The sequence below is a fragment of the Rhipicephalus microplus genome, chromosome 5 (genome assembly GCF_043290135.1).
Source record: "Rhipicephalus microplus isolate Deutch F79 chromosome 5, USDA_Rmic, whole genome shotgun sequence".
NCBI lineage: Eukaryota > Metazoa > Arthropoda > Arachnida > Ixodida > Ixodidae > Rhipicephalus > Rhipicephalus microplus.
This window is the reverse complement of record NC_134704.1, coordinates 153,177,679-153,197,965: the sequence shown is the minus strand read 5'-3', so window position 1 is coordinate 153,197,965 and position 20,287 is coordinate 153,177,679. Positions and strand designations below refer to the sequence as shown.

At 45.9% G+C, this 20,287-nt stretch overlaps 1 protein-coding gene across 2 annotated transcripts in view; it reads left to right on the top strand.

Moving 5' to 3' along the window:
* The window catches only part of LOC119186086 (decapping and exoribonuclease protein), a 72,035-nt gene extending 52,247 nt beyond the window's left edge, over positions 1–19,788 (top strand). The window contains exons 4-6 of one of the 2 annotated variants that reach the window (XM_075896082.1): positions 8,891–9,026; positions 18,952–19,037; positions 19,587–19,788. In XM_075896082.1, the coding sequence (XP_075752197.1) occupies positions 8,891–9,026; positions 18,952–19,037; positions 19,587–19,722 (358 nt within the window). In that variant the 3' untranslated portion in view covers positions 19,723–19,788. Of the gene's footprint in view, positions 1–8,890; positions 9,027–18,951; positions 19,038–19,524 lie in introns of both variants that reach the window. The other variant, XM_075896083.1, reaches the window with a different exon arrangement.
* The last annotated feature ends 499 nt before the right edge of the window (positions 19,789–20,287 follow it).

Here is a 20,287-nt window from a genome sequence, read left to right as displayed (position 1 = left end):
TTATCTCATAATATTCAGAACCACACAAACGAGCGCGAACAGTCCCCACACACTCAAAGACTGTAACATAGTCCGTCGCTCATGACACGTCACATTCGCAATAGTTCACTCAATACAATTGTACATTGTAATTCAATTACACAACACATGAAATATAACCACAGGCACATGAGTACAACACTCCACCACACATTCCCAATAATACAAATGTACAAAGTTCTCTCATTAGAACACTTATATAACACTATACATCACATCACAGCACAAACACTTCGACACTTGTGACACAGGATAACACAACATTAACACAACATATGGCACTCAGCACTGCCAAACACATTCTGATTCGACTTCAGCACCTATCTTGTGTATTTCGAGCTGCGCTTGCGTCCTTTCTTGCGGTGCTCGCTCGATCTCTTCTTGTTTTTCTCGTTCTTTTTCGGCGAGCCTTTTCCAACGACGGTGTATCTGAGGCAGCGTCTCAGCCATCGTTGTGACTTCCGACACCGTTAACGGGTCATGACGCTCAACCGATCCTGCCCGGTTATTCACGCGCTTGCTCACGTCCCGACATTTGGCCTGGCTGGCCAACTCCGTCTCCTTTACACTGTCGGTCGGTTGCGTTCGTGCTGACGTAAGTCCAGTTGCTCGGTCCGCGAACTCATTCAACACGATCAACTTCTCACTCACTGTTTCTTGCGCCGCGGCTTCCCCTTGGGCTCTAGTGAGATCCGTCACGGGATGCTCCTCCACTGTATCTCGCGGTCGCTGGGTTGGCGAGGGCTCTATCTTCGGGTCTTCCCCCAAACGTTCTGGATCATTCGGCCCTCGCGCCCCGTCGATGTTTCTGATGACGAGGTCGTAAAGAGGGGTCGTCATGCATAAAGCAGTAACCTTCCCGCTGAAGTACGGGGTTTCCACCTCAATCTCTGCTTCGGGAAGCATCCGAACTGTACGGTCAATTAAGCAAACCGGTTTCGTTTTGCCGGTCAACTCACTTTCCCGTACCAAATTTCTCCGCACGATAACCGTGGAGCTACCGGTATCTCTTAGAACCGTAATCTTCTTCCCCGCAACCTTTCCAGGCAGCGTTGGCATTCCTTTCGTAACACCGGTTGGCCGTTTTGACATTACAGCTCCCACAATAGGAATTTTCTCCCCATTTTTCAACTCTACAAATCCGTCGGTGACGGCATTATTGGATTTCGGTGCTGCTAGCACACAGGATACCTGGTGAGTTTGACTCGCTCCGTTTCGACATGCGTCTGCTTTGTGCCCAGTCTGACCACACTTAAAACATTTTACTACCGTAGGGCTCGTTAAGATCGTTCGACAGTTTTTCGCGCGATGACCCACTCGGTTACACAGAAAACAACGCGGAGTGCTCTCCGGTGCACGCTTCTTTTCTTCGGGAGCCAATTTCTTTGAATCATCGGGACAATTCTTCTTGACTTTGGCCAAATTAGTTCCACCTTGCGCTTCCAAGAATTGATCAGCCAATTCAAGCATTCCTTCAAGTGACTCAGCCTTCCTCTCTTTCAAATACAGCGACAGGCTTGGGTGGCAACTAGTAAGAAATTGTTCTCTAATTAGGAGCTCTCTAAGTTCATCGTACTCCTGCGCTGTCCCTGAAAGTTCAATCCATCTGTCGAAATAATGACAAAGTCGGGCGGCATACTGCGTAGCCGTCTCACCATCAGCTGGCGTTCCTGTCCGAAATCTGTCCCGGAAACCTTCTACAGTAAATCTAAATCGCTTCAGCAAAGACTCTTTCACCTTTGCATAGTTGGCTGCATCGGTCGGCGTCAGCCTACCGTACACACTGAGCGCTTCACCACTCAAGCAAGTACTCAAAGCAGTTGCCCATTGATGTTCCGGCCAATTCTGGCTCCTCGCAATCGTCTCAAACCGGTGAAGGTACGCGTCAAGGTCGTCCTTCCTTTCATCAAACGCTACGAGCAGCTTGCTTGGGTTCAAGCGGAAGCCATGATCTTCCCTTTCGTGGCTTACAACTCTAGCTTGGACGGGAGTTTCAGTTCGCTGTTGCAAACGGAGCCGCTCGAGTTCTATCTCGTGCTGTCGCTGCCGTTCTCTTTCCTCTCTATCTTCTTTCGCCCTCTCAGCTGCCAGTCTTTCTTTCTCCAGCTCCAACTTCAATTGCAGCTCTCTTTCTTCTTTCAGCTGTCGCTCCTTTGCTTCTCTTTCTTCTCTCGCTATTTCAGCGGCCACCCTTTCTCTCTCCAACTCAGCTGCTTTTTCTTCCTTGGCCCTCTCAGCTGCCAACCTCTCTCGTTCCAACTCGGCTGTTTTTTCTTCCTTGGCTCTCTCAGCTGCCAACCTATCTCTCTCCACCGCCTCTTTCTCCTTCTGGCTTACCCACTTCCGTAGTTCGGCACCAGAAAGACCCATCTTCTCACCAAGAGCTACTGACTTTTCGAGATCCATGGTGTCTCGCAAATAAAGTCTTGCCGCGTGTAAAAAGTGTCTGCCTAAATCAGTTTATCGAAACACTCCACTGCACTCGTTAACGAGAACACTGCACAACACACAAAATCGTTCCGATAGCAGTATAAACAACTCGAGGCTCTTTCTCACTACTTTGGACACACTGTGCACCAAAAGGTCCTGTGTCGCGGACGCCAGATTAATTGTCACACAGGTCCCGTTAATTAGGAGGCGATCACCGGGCTAATTCCAAGGGCCGAAATATCGGCCCCCCGAACCGCACCACGAAAGCGTGGACAATTTTGGAAGTGGTCCTTTTTGGCGCGCCAGCGGACGCCGGCCGTGGCCCAAAGAACAAGTCAGAGCCGAAAGTTGATAAACAAACAAAATTGTATTCTCAATAATGGCAGATCGAAAACAATACACAAAAATGCACACTCCACAATAGTTGCATACAATATGTCACCAATCAAACCAATCAAACAACGTACTACACAGTACAATCAGCCACACCTGAAACAACGGACACAGACAGCAATACGCACTACAATGCAGTCGCATGCATTAAACAACCAAGACGCTTAAAGATTAAAGAGATACAAAACCTATTCAGTCCAAAGTTCTTGGAACAAATGTCTGGATGATACTCTTCCGAGAATCACTCACTCAGTCCAGCGTTGTTGTCGTTCCACAGCCCTCGAAGTTTCTCTTCCAGGAACCCTCGCCGAAGTTTCTCTTCCAGGAAACCTCCAGTCTTCAATAGGCCACTCTCCAAGCTTCAAACTTCTTCGCCCGAACTCGTCGGCTTCATACACGCAGCTGTTGCCACGCGTCTTCGCTCGATAGCGATAAACACACGCTCTTGCCTGTAGCTCGAGCCTTCACCCCTCAGGTCCAAATCCTCTTCATCTCCTGCTTCGTCCCTACGGAAAAAACCTTTGCCGACTACACGGCGGAATCCCTTCGCACTCTGGCGTTAGCTTCCGTCTTCTCCTGATCCCTCATCTCGGCTGCTCGGTTAAATACCTTGCGCGCGACATTCCAGAAGGTTCTCGTCATTTCATCGGCGCGATACGCAGCAAAGGCTGGGAAGAGGGCGAGACGGTTGGAATGCCCTCTGCGGCCGATGACTGAACTTGGTATGACCACGCCCCTTTCGTTCTAGAACTTTCGCGGGCTATCTCGGCCGCCGATGTGGGGTGAGGAGGTTCGTCGGCGAAGCCACGCTTCCAAGGGGAGAGCGCGCGCCCGGGGAGCCTTGGATGTTTGTTTTCTTTTTTTTCTTTTTGACCTCCCGGCATCTTTTCCGCGCGTTACCGCAAGAATTTGGCGGCGCGCCCATTTTTAGCGCTCGTTCTGTGACAACGTGACTCCCAACCATAGTCTGCACAAAGCAGTAGCGTCGCCTGGTCGAATTTCTGGCGGAAGCTGTATGCTTAACGTTGGATCAAGGGATCGTAATCTTGCATGCGTAAAGAGAGGCTCATTCCAAAGAGCCATAGAGCGTTGGCGAGCAAGCATGCGGAGCCTCCTAGCAGCGTCCGTCCTTGAGAGAGGTATTGACTGGTTGTTGTCTTCTGTATGGGCCGAACGGGCCGCTTGATCAGCTCGTTCGTTACCGATAATTCTACAGTGGCTTGGCAACCACTGAAATATAATGTGGTGCCCTTTCTCTGTTATATGGTGTAACATTTCTGCTGTTTCAAATACCAACTGCTCGTGTGGACCACGGCGTAGACTTGACAGAAGTGACTGCAGTGCCGCCTTGCTGTCGCAGAAAATCGTCCACCGTTGCGTGCTTTGGTCGTTAATGAAACAGAGCGCAGCGCGAAGGGCTGCAAGCTCTACTGCTGTTGTTGTGGTTGTATGAGCTGTCCTGAATTCGATGGTTGTGGCGTGCGTGGGAATAACGACCGCCGCAGTTGAACTGTTTGACAGGACGAAGCCGTCGGTGTAGACGTGGGTGCAGTCTTGGTACTTCTCGTACAGCAGAAGTAAGGCGAGCTGCTTGAGGGCTGGTATTGAGAAATCTCGTTTTTTCTGGATGCCTGGTATTGTCAGGTTCATGAATGGCTGTTTGAGGAACCATGGAGGAATTGAAGGTCTGGCCGCGGGCGTAAAATCAGTTGGTAGGGAGTCACCATGTGTAGTTATTGTTCGACAAAAGGAAGTATGAAGTCTATCCGCTGGTAGAGAGACTAGGTGGTGATGGGGAGTCCGGCCCACATGTTTTATGTGTGTCCTCAAAGCTTCAATTGCAATATGGGTCTGCACGAGGTGGTCTTTGGTTATAGCTATAGTCGCCATTGTTGAGGCACCCTGAGACAGACCTAGACATATTTGAAGCACCTGTGTCTGAAGGTTTTGTATCATGCGTCGACTTGTTTTGCTGGCGTTTGATAATGCAGGCAGACTGTATCGTAAAAAGCCAAGGAAAAACACCCTGTACAGTCGTAACATAGCATTAGGCTGCATTCCCCAAGTCTTTCAAGCGAGAAACTTGAAAAGGTGGCATATGCCTGTCAATCGCTTTTTCAAATACGACGCATCAGGGCTCCATGATATGTCTCTGTTGACAATGACACCCAGAACTTTGTGACATCGACGATATCGTATATTTTTACTGTTAATTGACACGCTTTAATTCGACATGAGTTTGCGCGTAAATGCCAGAAGAGCGCACTTTCCGGAGAAAATTTCCAGGCCCTGATTGCGTAGATACAAAGCAGTTGCAGTAGCAGCTCTCTTTATTCTCGCTCGTAACTGCAGGCGAGTTACCACAGATGTCCAGATGCAGATGTCATCAGCGTATGTCGATAGATAAATATTGTTTGTTAGGTGCGTATGGAGAGCAATTAATGTTATATTGAATAGCACGGGGCTCAGTACACCCCCCTGAGGGATGCCAAGACAACTGAAATGTGTAGACGTGTTCGCGGTCTCTGTACTCACAAAATAGGATCGCATTTGGAGATAACTGCGTATCCACTTAAACAATCGACCACCCACTCCAATCTCTTCTAGTGCGGTAAGGACGGTTTCATGTGTAACGTTATCATAGGCTCCTTTGGGGTCAAGGAACAGAGAGGCGCAAAGACGCTTATGGCCTTTCTCGTGTTCAACGTACGTAATTAGGTCGATGACGCTATCGATCGATGATGGACCACGTCGAAAGCCAGCCATGGCATTTGGGTATATCTCATGATACTGCAAGTACAATTCGAGTCGGCCGAGAATCATTCTCTCCATCATTTCACGCACGCAACTAGCCATTCCGATCGGGCGATAGGAGGAGAGTTTCAATTGTGATTTGCCAGGTTTTAGCAATGGTACTAGACGACTAGTTTTCCAACTTAAGGGGACAGTGCCCTCTAGCCAACAATCATTATATTGCTGAAGTAGACCTAATCTCGCGCGCTCACCCAAATGGCAAAGGGCTCTGTAGGAGATTCCGTCAGGTCCTGGTGCGGAGGTAAGTTTGCATGAAGCGAGTGCTGCCTTGAGCTCCTGAGTGGTAAACGGGCAGTCCATACAGGAATCACGTGGTGGCGGACAACTGCTCGAAAGTGGTGAGCTGCTGATGGCTGTAGTTTGCCTTGATAATCCGGCACAGAACTCTTCAGCAACGTCCACATCTGGTCGATTTTGGTGAAGGGCTAAGGCCTTGAATGGTGACTTCTGAATTGGCGATGACCGCAAACCTCTAACCGTCCTCCATATCTGTGATAAAGGCTTACGAGTGTCGAGTGACTCGCAGTGATTCAACACAGATATTAGAAAAGTCGCTAGCGTCAATTTCATCGCCATTCATCATTATTGTACTTTCTAGCAACCACAACGCGCCTTCTGCGCAGCCCAGGTGGAGCTCAGAACATAATGCGCTCACGCTACTTGCAGCACGCATGCTAAAGCCCCCGCCGCTCAGCTTCGGCAGTTCCGAATAAACTGGCAAGATCGGCCCGATCGCGTCGGCCACCTTTGCGTCGTCTCACGTGTCACGTTGCAAGCACAACAACTGTATGCCACTTTGTAGTAGAGTTACCGAAGAGTAATCAAAAACGCAAAAGCAAGAGCCCCGGATAACAAAATCAGAAAGCAGTACGTTTTGATTACCTTGTCTTCTCGCGGTGAGGCACATACCGCATTGTTATATAACACCCGGGCCTGAGAATACGCCGGCCCAGTGCTGCCTGAGTTACGTAGTGTGTTTGCCAGTGTATATTTAGTAATTTAAAGAAAACGCGAAAGCAAAATGGACAACAAACGGAGCAAAGGAAAACACAAGACAAGTGCTTGCAGCCGACTCGCATCTTAAAACCCCAAAGAATACTCTTTATAAATCGCTTACGTCTTGTGTGATCTGCTCCAAAAAAGACCTGTCAAAATGATAGGGAGAACCTCCAAGAAATATCAGAATGACAAATATCAGCTTCCCCGCAAACACGAAGCAACGAAGGAGAAGAAATGAAATGAAATTCTACTCAAGGTAAAGCTAGCAATCGCATCATATTTGGCGTATCTCAAACAAAACGCGGGGGCAAAGAAGCGCAGCTGATGCAGCAAGCGAAGTGACCTTTCTGTGAATTCAACAAAAACTGCGACAATAGCACAACACGTACATATGATCCACTGCGAATTCAAGCGCACGCGACCTTGTGCGGCCACGCCGAGCTGGTCAATGTATATGGATGATCAAACGAGAGGCACACAGCTCCACTTCCGGCACCCTTCTATGCGGCTTCCGCGAGACGAAATTGATTGACTTGAATGTGAAGTTTCACATCCCAAAACCACCATATGAGTATGAAAGACGCCATAGGGGAGGACTCCGGAAATTTCGACCACCTGGGGCTCTTTAACGTGCACCCAAATCTGAGCACATGGGCTTACAGCATTTTCGCCTCCATCGAAAATGCAGCCGCCGCAATCAGGATTCGATCCCGTGACTTGCGGATCAGCAGCCGAGCACCTTAGCCACCAGACCACCACGGCGAGGCAACCGCGAGACGGGACGGCCAGCGCCTTTAATGTCTCTGTCACGATCCTCGGAAGTGCTCGCACGTTTTAGCTCATACATAGAACATGGGGCGCGCAGTCTGATCTTATCTACTTGTACTTCATACAGAACGTTACGGAGAGATAAAAAGGTACCTGGGGTGTCCCTTCTATTCTTCTTTGTCGACAGATAAAGAAAAATCGCCAGGTGCACTCTTCAGTATCACGTTTTAAAAGGAGAGACCAGTCCTAAGAGTGGTTGCTTCTTGTGTCAGTGAGCCAAAATAAGGGCGCCAATTAAAGTGCGCACAAAACTGAAGAGAGCTGACAAGCGCCACAATCTATTGTTTTATTATACCATCAAACGATCGCCCGTGTGTAATCCACAAACAATCATCATGCGTTTACCTGAAGCCATAAACCAAAATACATAATATAACAAATAGTCTGCTTTTGAGTACTATGTGACCACGTCTACTCAATCGCTTGCTCATTTGTACACATGACTAGGTACAGTGTACTGATATAACTGTCACTCTATGCTTGTTGTCACAGGCAGACAAAATTATTTTTTTCGGATTCAGAATTCATTTCTCCCTAGCGTTTCTGTATCTGAAAAGTGTGTTTCCCACCTGTTAATATTAAACTTTGCCTTCAAGTGCACTCTTTATTTATCAGCGCTAAAGCATGTTCCCGTGCTCAGTCGCATATGCATGGGCCACTTTGTCATATATGTAGGACTTGGTACAAGACAGAGGTATATTCTATGCAGTATGCCGTGCTATCATATTTCGCTCACCCACTGGCGGATGTGCAGTGTTTTCTGACCATGTTCAAAAAAGTGTTGCGAAGTCGCTCTAATGGTTGTCTCAAATGCAAAAATATGGCTCTGGTAGTTACACACTTACATTTTCGCATGCCATTGATTCGCGTAATTAAAATATGTCATGGTGTTCTTGTTCCTGACCACTTTACTTCTCTTAGGGGCTTTATTGGGAGCACTCGATGGACATCGTTATGTGCCAAGCAAGCGAACTCATTCGGATTCGCTAAACCGAGAAGACTATAGGAACCTACGTGCATGTGTGATTATGGTAAAAAGCTTACACTTATAGTGCAACATGCCACTGAAAATTATAAACGTTCAAAAAAGACTTGGATGCTAGTCTTGGGGTAATCCACATGCGCAGCTAGTACTCTACGCAGGCTAAACCATCATGCGTGGGGGCAGGTGTCACAGACGTTACTTTCAGAATTTGCATAGCGATTCCAGGGAACTGTTGCACCTTGTTTCTTAGTGTTGGTGCCATAAAAAATTATGGTGGTTTGCCCTAATGGACAAGCCATATTAGCAAAGCGATGCTCAGGCAGCTGGCAAAAGCAGCTGGTCTCCCTGAACCAATGGAGAATTCAGTAGCTGTGATTCGTGTGCATTTTTTTTCTTGCGCAGGCACAAGCTCTTGGAATGGTGGTCCTATTCGGTGCCGATTGGCGTCCCACGCGTAATTTGCGGCTTCCGCGATGACGATGGGATCGTGCAGAGCGTGAGGGAGTTTCAAGTGCACCAGATGCCCGAGGAAGCACGGGTCAGTTGCGTGTCTTCCTTAAGCTATGAGGCTAAGTGGTAAACGTTTTTAAGTACGAAGCAACTTTTAGCGAACTTCGGCAACTTTGAACGTATCTATCTGTCTATCTATCTATCTATCTATCCATCTATCTATCTATCTATCTATCTATCTATCTATCTATCTATCTATCTATCTATCGATTTAGCCGATTACGTTTGGGTGCTCTCGTTGTCACCTCTAAACTTTGCGTGAATCAAAATTAGCATGGGAGGGTAAGATGATTTGACGAACATGACGTGCTGGTCAAGACTTGAATAATCTCACAATTCAGCCACGTAGGTCGTCAAACTCCTCCCGTTCGACAGCGGCATATACCCACGGGCGGGTATGTGCCGCTGGTATGCGGGTATTTGCCACAAGTATTTGACACTTACACTCTAAAAAGTTATTTAGTAAAAAAGGTGTCTTTTTGTCCCACAACAATAATCGTCATCAGGCTTGCGTGCGTTTCCTTTCTTGAAACTTGGCGCTGTCCACTTCCCTATCGAGAATGCAATGGAACCTGACAGTGGGCGTGTCGATCGTGACCGGAATGTACCGGGCGCGGGGCGATAGCGCAAGAATGGAACGCAATATAGATGACGATTATTGTTGTGGGACAAAAAGACACCCTTTTTACTCGCTATTTTTTAGAGTGTAGTATCTACCTGGGAACGACAACACACACGGGCACTTTTAACGCGTAAGCATTAAGAAATACCCGACATTTGTAGCGTCAGCCCAATGATGGCATAGCATAAATGTCAGTGTTAAGAAAAACCTGACATAGGCACCTTTCACCCCCTGTTGAATGCAAAGAATAAATATCAAGGTTCCAGCTGGAATCCAACACAAGCATTCTACGTGGCAATGAAGCATTCTACCACAGAGCTACGCCGGGTCTCGGAACTACTTTTCAAATAGACGCTAATCTTCGTAAAAAATCAATAGTGGTTGAAGTGCTGCGTACCTAATTTTACAAAAATTACTTAAGCACTCCTTTGATACAGCCGTAACATCGGGTTAACGCCCATTGTGGTTAGGTGCCGTGTGCTCAAGTTGATTTATATAGCATTGTCCAGGGCCAGTATCTTCGCGAGCATCAGCGCTTTATATCAGCTTCTGGTGTTGCTAATACGCTTGTTCCAGTTGACATCGTTGCGCAAGTGCGAAAAACTGGTTATAGGAACATCTGCAACTCTTCAACATATGTCTGTACGTGCAAAATTTGTACATATACTCAGTGTCATTTCATGACGTGTCGCTGAATAAAACATCAGCAACTAGGTCACCTTCCCTCCGCATGCTTCGCATAACGTCGATTCCCACGTACGTGGGTTTTGCCGAATTTTGAATAAGCAACAATCCTTAGATATTATTAGTCTACAGTATAAAGTACATCTTTTTAGGCGCATATTAGCATATTAAAAGCAAGTCGTATGTTTCGTTTTTTAATAAGTCAAATTTTTATTCAAAGTATGAATGGCGCGAACACTCCTAACTAATGTTCAGCTCACTGAAAAAAAATAATTTTCACATGCACATAAACAGTGCATCGGCCTGCTAAATAAAACGAAACGAAGGAGATATGATAAATATAAAAATATAATAACTAAATAACCCAGAAATGTACGCTCGAGCTAGGGGCACCTTCGCGTAAAAAGCTGCCATTTTCATCTTGTGGCGTGATTTTGCTTATTGACGTTCATTTAATGTCTGCTGGAGTGATAAAGAAGTGTGCAAAGTTTTAATGAAAAATCTTCAACATCGAAAGAGTTACGACTGCTCATGTGCGACAAAATGCGATAGATACAAGTTCCGAAAAAATCAAGAAAATGCAAAATATCTGAATCAGGTGTAGCGCTTACGGAAGATTATCAGGCGAGCTGAAACGCGGAATGTTCATTTCCAGTTCCTTTGTAGGCTTTACAACTTTTTACCTTTTTTGGAGCGGCAAGCCAGTTTTTTTTCTAGCTTGTTTTGCATCATAAGTGCCACGATGGGGCGCTTTCGTGCTGCGGTTCTTATCATTTATAATACATGCTTTTTCACTGTAATAGTAAGGCTCCATCTGATGTTGCTTAGCATTACGACATTTACTTCTGTTTTGAGTATTGAAATGTCGCCCATGGTCAAAAATTGCGAATTTGATATTTTACAGGATGACGTTCGTGTCCTAGATCATGAACAAAACGTTTATCACTTTACACGTTCACCTAGCGAGAATTTTACGGCTTTTATGATTGAAAGTTATGTCATCGCATTTCTTTTAGAGCATTTTAACAAGTTTTAACTTGATATAATAGCTAAATAATCTACAAAATACTGTATATCAAGCTAACTTCATAGTTCGCACAAAACTGGCACTTTCATCTTCTGTCTTGTAGGGATTGGATGGTCTAGCACATTTGTATTACCTTTTAAAGAAGACAGCGCAGATGAAAGCTTTATACACCACAATAATGGGCAATAAATTTCGCATCTAACGTAAGTAAGAACCAAGAAACGACATTTTAAGCAAAAATTTCACTTCTCCACTTGTCCTCATACCTCAGGTAGCCCTTAACTGATATGGCTACTCCCAACCTGATGAGTACCCGGTAGAACATGCAGAAACCATGACACGCTGTCACTGCCATGAAATCATGATGTATCCCTATATGTTGCCTGTGTATGCGCTACTATCAGTATCGATGAAAAATTTGACACTTACCGGTCGTACCCGAAGCCTTAAGTTTTGCTACAACGGCGTGACGGCTGCCATCAAGAACATTGTGATCACGGTCCATTCCTGTAGCTGTGGTCGCAGTAGGAGTGGGGCAGCCGGAAGCACAATATTTAGCAGCTCCGTTAGGTGGGCACTAATGAAACAGCGAAGACCTTTGCTTACAAAGGAACTTTCGGTTCGCCATTTAGCTAGACTCGTTGAACGATGCCTGATTTGAATGCAGTGAGTTCAAATTAATTCGAATGAAGTGGGTCTAACGGAGTGCGAATTAAGTGGGTAATGAAAAGTGAGGAGGGGGGAGAGTAGTCAGGGGCGCAGTTGTGACGATAGTTATAGCGCGAGAACAGAACGACGACATAGAGACAAGAAGGACACGAAGGACGCGTCCGTCTTGTCTCTGTGTCATCGTTCTGTTCTCGCGCTATAACTATCGTCATGTCATACCAACTAGCCCAAGCTGCCACACTTCTAAGTTACGTAGTTGTGAGTTGGGGGAGTTGTCTGCTGGTGGGCGGAGTGGCACATATTCGAAGTGAAGTTGACCCACTTTCTGTGGCACACACCCGTTCACATCTATGATCGTCTCCTGGCAGGAAAGGCTACCAAGAACAACTTCGCTATTGAAAAAAGTTGATTGCATACTATTTAGTGCTTTCTGGTGGCCTAATTAAGGGCACCGAAGTATTTTTCGTTATCGTGAGTATGTTATGTATGATGATGTTCTAACTGTTTTGATAATGACAACTGTGATAAATACATACCACTGGAATCACATAGTCTAACATCTATAAGAACTAATACATACGCTCAAGATAAGTGGCGTAAAAAAGCCCAGGCATTCGGGGAAAGCGCAGCACAGTCGCAGCAAAAGCTGGAAGAGTGGCCTTTCTAGAGACTTTTAAACACTCTTTGGGTAAGTGCTACAACCCAATTGCAAGGTACCCACTACACTGTAAATAGTCATAATTTGTGCAGTAGAGAGGCAATCATTGTATTCTATTTGATTCCTCTAAAACATGGCACGTACCCACTCTAAGAGACTGGCCAAGAAAGCGTAGAGCATTTTTGTATGAGCACTCATCTATGCCGTTTTTGGTCATTCTTAGGAGAAGCGGCGAACGCGCTACACACTTGCAAGGCCTTTTGCGCAATTCTTGGTTTGGCCGCCGCCGACGAATAATTATGCCTAAAGATTTTGTAATGCGTTGGGAGAACTCGACGGCCTACTTGTTACGCGATTCCATTGTGATAATATATAGGGTTTTATTCCCCAAACAATACTACTTTTATAAGAGATGCCGCGGTTGAGGGCTTCAGAAATTCGACCATCTGGTATTCTTTAACCTTCACTGGCATCGCACAGTACACAGGCCTGTACCATTTCACTTCCTTAGAGATGCGACCGCCGCAGGCGCGATCAAACCCACGACCATTGTGTCAGCAGGTGAGGACCATAGCACTGTTCAACCAAGGCAGACTAAATTCGCATTGTCTAACGCCTGGTTGTTCAATAGTTGTTCTAAAAAGCTTTATTACTCATAATGTCACGGTTCCTTTCCCGACATAAAGCCTGCCTATTGTCAATTTGTTACGGAGTAGTAAGCTGACCCTATGTGTAGTGGGTGGATACCATGCTAAAATGTCAATATTCAGTCAAACGAAAGCTTCTTTGTAAGCTAACAGCTTTGCTGTTTCGTCAATGTCCTGCCAAGCGGAGGTGCTTGAACTTATCATATGCTTAGGTTATTTTTTTATTTCAAGCGATAATGGTTACAGGTGTCAGCGGCACACAACTATGGCGCTAAAAATGACCCATGTTATCTCCTAACAGCTTTCTCTTGGAAGGTCTTCGAAAATGGCATTTTTATTACACCGGAAGAGCCTATTGTAAAGGTGCGCATATTGAGCGATAACTGCATTCCACGCTTTTACTCGCTTGAACATGCCCACTACTTGGCTGAAGCGGTTATAATCGCTGGTGTGCAGCCAGACTTGACAGCAATCTGAATGCTTGTCACAGCGCTTCACAGTAACTTATCACCGCATAGAAGCTCACTTTTACTTTTTGTCCTTGCTCCATAGAAATATAACATACAGCCACGCTTGATATGTTCCGTATGAATGGGCCTCCATCACATAAAGGGGAGCAAACCATAGCGACACTGTTAATAAATCCTCGCGCTGTCTTGCGTGCTTAAAACGATCTTACTAAGCACTATGGCATGTCGTCGGGCTAGTTGGTTAGGATTCATAATTCATGTGGCGTAGCGCATCATCCCTTGTCCTGATGTGCTACGCCAATTTAATTATGAAAGACTGTACACTCTTGTATCTAGGTAGACGAAAGTTCCTCCTCCCTGGCAAGCAGTCGGTGAAGCAACCAGTCGGTCACGTAAAGTTTGTTGCAGACGAAGTCGCACCCCTGACGCATGAAGCCCTTCGACGCCTGGGTCCACGTGCTTCATGCAATACGACTGACATCTTTGCCCGAATAGACCTGAAGAATCAATGTGGTTGCTTGATCAAGTCGCATGACCAGCGGCGGTCGCTGGTGTGGTGAAATAGAAAACGCACCCATGACGTTTCTCGCTTCTAATTTTTTTTAACAGCGAAGCTACTTATTTAGCAAATCATTCCTTCTCCGGAGAGCTAAAATAACGAGTTCCCGGTACGCGCTACAGAAACTGGGAGATCCCGCTACCGAGTACACACAAATATTTCTTCGCGAGTGGAATTTTGGTAAGTCCTCTGAATACTGTCATCACTATGGGCGTAATGCTTCCGCCGGAACACTCTCTCATTCTCCCCTTCTGCATCTTGTGCTTGGCTCTTATAATGAGTAGGCCAGTTCGCCCGGCATGTGATGCAATAACTCGAATGGATAAGGGACAAAGCAGAAAGAAAGAGGAAGAGAGACAAAAATATAAGAGAGAAACAGAGATGAATAAAAGGTATAAACGCAAAAAATAGAGCGAGAGAGAGAGAAGTAAAAAGTTTGGCGAAGCCTCTGTTCACCCGTCTGTCTGATCTTCCGTCTGCCTGTCTGTCTTCATGTCCATCTGCCTGTTTGTCCATCCTTCCGTCTGTCTGTCTATTTGTCCGTCCACTCCTATCACACAAGAACATGTATCGGACGGACGGATGGACGCTTCGCCACACTCATTATCATTCATTCTCTCCGTAGAAACGCTGTGAGTTTCTGATACAAAAACTACTACCACCAATTAGTGATGATGTTTCCAAAGACATAAAACCACAACGCTGTCTAGTGAGCAATTCATGAATATAACAAAAAGTGGCTACTACAACATACAAGTACGAGCAAACGACCCACACCCTGAGGAGCCATGCCCCTAAAACGTGGCTGATCCCTCTTTTTATAACACGAAAGCGAAACGTGTCCTCGCAAAGGTAGCTGAGCATTCATTGTGCATTGCTTCGCCAGAAGTGCGAAGGAATAAATGGTACAGCAATACATTTCAATGTCACGCAAATGACAACTAGCAGCTCGAAACTAGCAGCGCACACCTAAAGCAGGAAGCAAGCAAGAAATGAGCATACACAGGGCAAGCCCAGAGAAACAACTGACAGAGCTAGACACCTAAAGCACGCTGCTCATACAGAACGTCACGCGAATTTAACGCCCAGGAATACAGAGGACGAGTGCGAACTGTCACATTTCTTACTTCGTGTGTTAGCAGTGCATTTTTTTTTGTGAACGCGGCAGCAGCAGCGAGTGAAGTGACGTTCCTGCTATCTTGAACTGCTATTATTACAAAGCAAACTTGCGATGGAAGCACAAGAGGTACAAGGCACCTGAATCCCAAGAAAATCGCAGGGGCAAGTGAGCCACCACGCTAGAGAACATCTACAGGCACTTTGACCACGCTATGTGGAGGCGCGCGCCCCGAGCGGTGCAGGGAGTGGTGCCGCACGACGACCTTCAGAGCACGCACACGCAATGCGCGCCCGTCGTGCCATCTCGCCACTGATGACGAAAACGCGCTGAAGTCTCTCAGCTTTGATGACCGTTACCGATACACGGTGTACGTGAACGGTCCGTCGTTACAAGTCAGGGAAGGTTCGCTTTGTGGCTAAGTGGTTAGCGTCACGAGCTGAGGAGCACGATGTCGTTGGTGGGACGCCCCGCTGCGGAACTTTTCCTTGTCGCTTTAACATGTTAATATATATTTTAACGACAGAATATTCATGATAAAAATGCGTCAGCGGAACCGTAGTGCACCTCAGCGTAAAACACTTACGCGTTGAAAAAAACAGCACCACGTAAAAGGTAGAAAGAACACTGCAAGGAAAAAAGTACACACGAAATTGAGAACGAAAAAAGAAACAGAGAAGGAGAATGGCTATGAAAAATGGGTAGCGAGAAAGGGAGTGACCATTACAAAGGGAAGCTAAGATATAAAAAATTGAGAAACATGAGTAAATGATGCTAAAAAAAAGTCAGTACTAATAACAATAAAAGAAAACAGATCTGAAAATTGACAGAAAGAAAAAAGATAAGTAAAAAAGGAGGGCCACCTAGCTCTAAATTTACGCCTGAATTGGCACTACAATTACGAAGCTGGCTTGTGTTATTTTTTTAATTTTTAGAAATGAATTCGTTCAAGGCGGTTGTCATTTGTGTGGCAAATCAAATAAGTGCTATAGAAATAGCGTAAATACACGCCATTGGTCCACTAAAATGAAGCAGCCAACAGATAGCCCCACAAACGGGTATATGCTTCAAAAATTTGTGGAGTCTAATCAAAAACTATCATCATCCTGTGCAGACATGTGCCACAGAAATTGCGGGAATGCGACTAGTCACCACTGATCCAGCAAAAAAGGAAACAGGCAGCATTTTTTCAGTACTATAGAGAACCGAAAAAACTATGACGGCTGCGAGAAGGCTGTGAGTTAATCAAAGGCTTACGCCAACGACGAGCTGCCCGTAGATCTACTTGAGGTGCGAGCGCTCTGTTTCAGCGCAAGTTTTTTTCTCTGGTGTTTGGGCATCAGTTTCGTGTCAGTGAGTGCTGTGGTTTAAGTGCTTGCGAAACACAAAACCTCTAAAGGACGTCTGAAAATTACTACAAAGAGATATAGATGGAAGGTATAACTATGGTAGCACCCAAAGAAAACAAGGACAGGAGAGACATGGATTTCGCTCGTTCGTGTCTCTCCTGTCTTTTTTTAAGACTTTGACGCAAAAACTTTTGTCTGTCTGTCTGTCTGTCTGTCTGTCTGTCTGGCTGTGTGCACATTTGTCTGTCCACCTTAACGGTACCCTAAGTGGCCCTAAACGTTACGCCAAACGGCCAACGCCATCCGCAGCGCCCACCGATATTACTCAAGCTTCAGCATTCGTATTTGTGTGATTGTCAAATAAAAAGCAATTATTGTGCATATGTGAGGCACCATAACAGCATTTCAATATGTAGTATGTGTGTCTTTTTTCTAGAGAAGGCACGCATAAGTAATTCTAAGGACCACAGCGTTTATCACGCTGCACTGACAATGCAACATGATGCTCAAAAAGCGAAGTGTTTTCAACGCTTTGCTAAGACAACACGGTGGTGGCACCTCCCCATCACTTTGCCTTCTACACCTCATCGCCTCCGAGACAGGCGCACACGTCTTCCTTCGTTTTCGAAGATAACTGCCCGATAGCGCTAGTGGCAAACGTGCCTCGATGCGCTCGTTCGCCTTCACCGCACAGATCGAGGCTCTCTGACGCAGCGCCTCCAGAATATAATTCACCAATTTTGTCGCGCAGAGCATCAAGTCAACATTTTGTTCACTCTCTCCAGACGCAAGACTATCGTCTTTCGATGACATTTGCAGTGAAGTATGCAGATTAGGGGGCCAGTTTTTTTTTTTTTGGCGCTATCATATTTCCAAAGCAGGAGTAAAGTCACCCAGCAGCAACTAATATTGAGCTATAGTTGTTTGGTTCTATGGAGAGACCTAAAATGAACATTTTGTGAATTTAAAATTTTTACCTCGAACATGCTTGCTGTAGCGAAGGGAGATGCCGGTCGCTGCAGCCACATCAACAGCCATGCACGAGGAGTGCCTCGTGCATGGCTGTTGGCTACGCACAAACAACCGCGTGCTCTGGAGCTTCCTAGCCTTTTGTTACAGCAAACAGGCCAAGGAGGTCCACTTCTTGCTGCTACTTTACCGATGCCGCAACCGTGTTCAGCCCTGAGTTTGCATTATATTTTTCTTGGGTGTGGCTGTGGTTTCTTTCGGCCCTGGAAAAGCGCAGCCGAAAGCTGCCGTCTGTCATGCCTGATTTCTTATGGCGCCTTTGAATGCTGCTCTCGTAGAACCCGACCGCTGTCTCTGAACTCTGAAGACGAGCTCTGAAGACCACGTCTTCTCACGTGGCGCCCTCCCATTTCGGACAAAACACTCCCGAGCATGTATAGCACGCCTTATCCTGAATCACTGCTATCCTAGATCAAGGACTTTGTTCGTGCTGAAGTGGGTGCTCAGCTTCAGGTGTAAAATGAACAGTCGGCATAATGATTGACATGGGAAGTGAGTGAAACGCAGAAAAGAGCTTTCGTGAGAGCTATTTTCAGTCGCTTCGATCCCTAGCTCCTCATGATGGCTGTCACGCTGCTGACCAAACGTGCTGCGAAGGGAGTTTTTATGGCTAGTTTTATATTTCTCAAGCTGTTACTACAAAATTCCTAAACGTGCTTTAAAAGCTTCTGAGTAATTTTTCAGCTAGGTCTGGTGAAGACATTTTTCAGAAAACTTTTAGCGTGGCATTAGCACAGCTATCCGACGGTTGGATAACAGTCTATAGCCGTCAACGGCTACGTGATGCTTCACCAAGACATTAATTAGATATTTCGGCTAGCCATTCACGACTTTTTTTTACACGTGAGATAATAGCACTCTTATGTGCTTCATGTGTTGAACCTCCATGTGCTGAAGACCAACGTAGAAGAAACGTAGAAAAAATGCAGCATCACCTTCATAAATCCTAACAACGGCCTTGAAGCAATTTAGAAACAACACTCACCACCTAGAAAAAAAGCAATGAGTTTAGTATTCAAAATCATCCTGTTTCTCTGTTTTCGTCTGGGTCGATCTCTTGCTTGCCGTGTATTTTGTATGTTGCAACGTAAAAACTGCGCACTTCACCGCTGTTTCATGCAGGGCATGTGGTCGGAGGACTCGTGCTTGAGATTCCTCGACCAATTTCTGTCGTTCCTCAAGGAGCACGTTCGAGAAGACGACGGCAGGTCAGTGCTGAGCGTGCGTTGAGCCCGTAGCGTCCGCTCTGTGGGACATGCTTTCTGGTCGCGAAGCAGCAGCGTAATTTGCGCAGCAGCTGACCTTAGTCAATTGGACAGGAAATTCTAGAGGAACTTAGCAGACTTGTGAAATTTGTTTACACAGAAATATTGTGCGCTGCGTGATACTTTCTCAGTATAACTACCCGTATAGGCTACACGTTCAGTCGTTGAAATATGACAACATTTTTGTAGCCTACGACATGCTCCTCATTTGGTTCTACTCATTTACCGACAATGTTAACATTCTGCAATTTATACACATATATCGAAGCAACTACACTGTGAGTGTGCCAACGCGCGCATGCCTTGCGTTTCTCATGCTAACTATAGGCACATGCTGAAGGCAAATCCACATGAGTCAAGTGCTGCGGCCTTTTTAAATGCTACAGCCTATTCTCTGCTTTTAATAGCATTGTTCCTATCTAAATTGCAGGACGACGTACAACTTCGAGTATGATCCGTTCTCACGCACAGTCATCTGTACCCGCCTTCCAGATACGGGCAAACGTTTCGCCCTGCCCAACTGGTACCTGCAGACGTTCTACCCTACCTTGTGATCATGGCTATCCTATATACTGCCAAGAGGGCGAGAGTTGATGCAATGTATTCTCTTTTGAGACGGCCTCATTGAGCCCCAAAGTGGCGAGGACATTGTATTGGTCCCCGTCATATCCGGGAAAATAAAGCCACACGTTTCCTCAATCTTTTCACTGAGGTACAGGCACACAGACACTAACACTTATCATGGTCACCATCGCAACATATCATTTTCAGTATATTCCATGAGTACTGTCAATACATGAGCCAAGAAGTGTTGCATACCAAATAACAAGGACTGTAGACCAATCACGAAAGTGCTAGAAGAAAGGTAGACGGAAGGGTTGGAACGTAAGGCAAAGAGGAACGACACGAGCGCTGGAATTGAACTGGAATTATGTAATTGAACCAACTAGTCGAAATAGCCGTTCTTATTCAACGTATATATTACATACAGAGTGTGGCGAAACAACCGCGTGCTCTGCGTAAAGAAATTGCTATTAAGAAACACATTCCGGCACTCCATTGTGGTTCTTCATTCGACTACTGTCACGAAGTGCGCAAAAAAAATTATAGAAATAACGTGACGACGTCTCTGCTCCTCGCTTTCTGCTCCCTGTAACTAAATTTGGCTGGTGCAAAGGTTTGCACGACAAGCT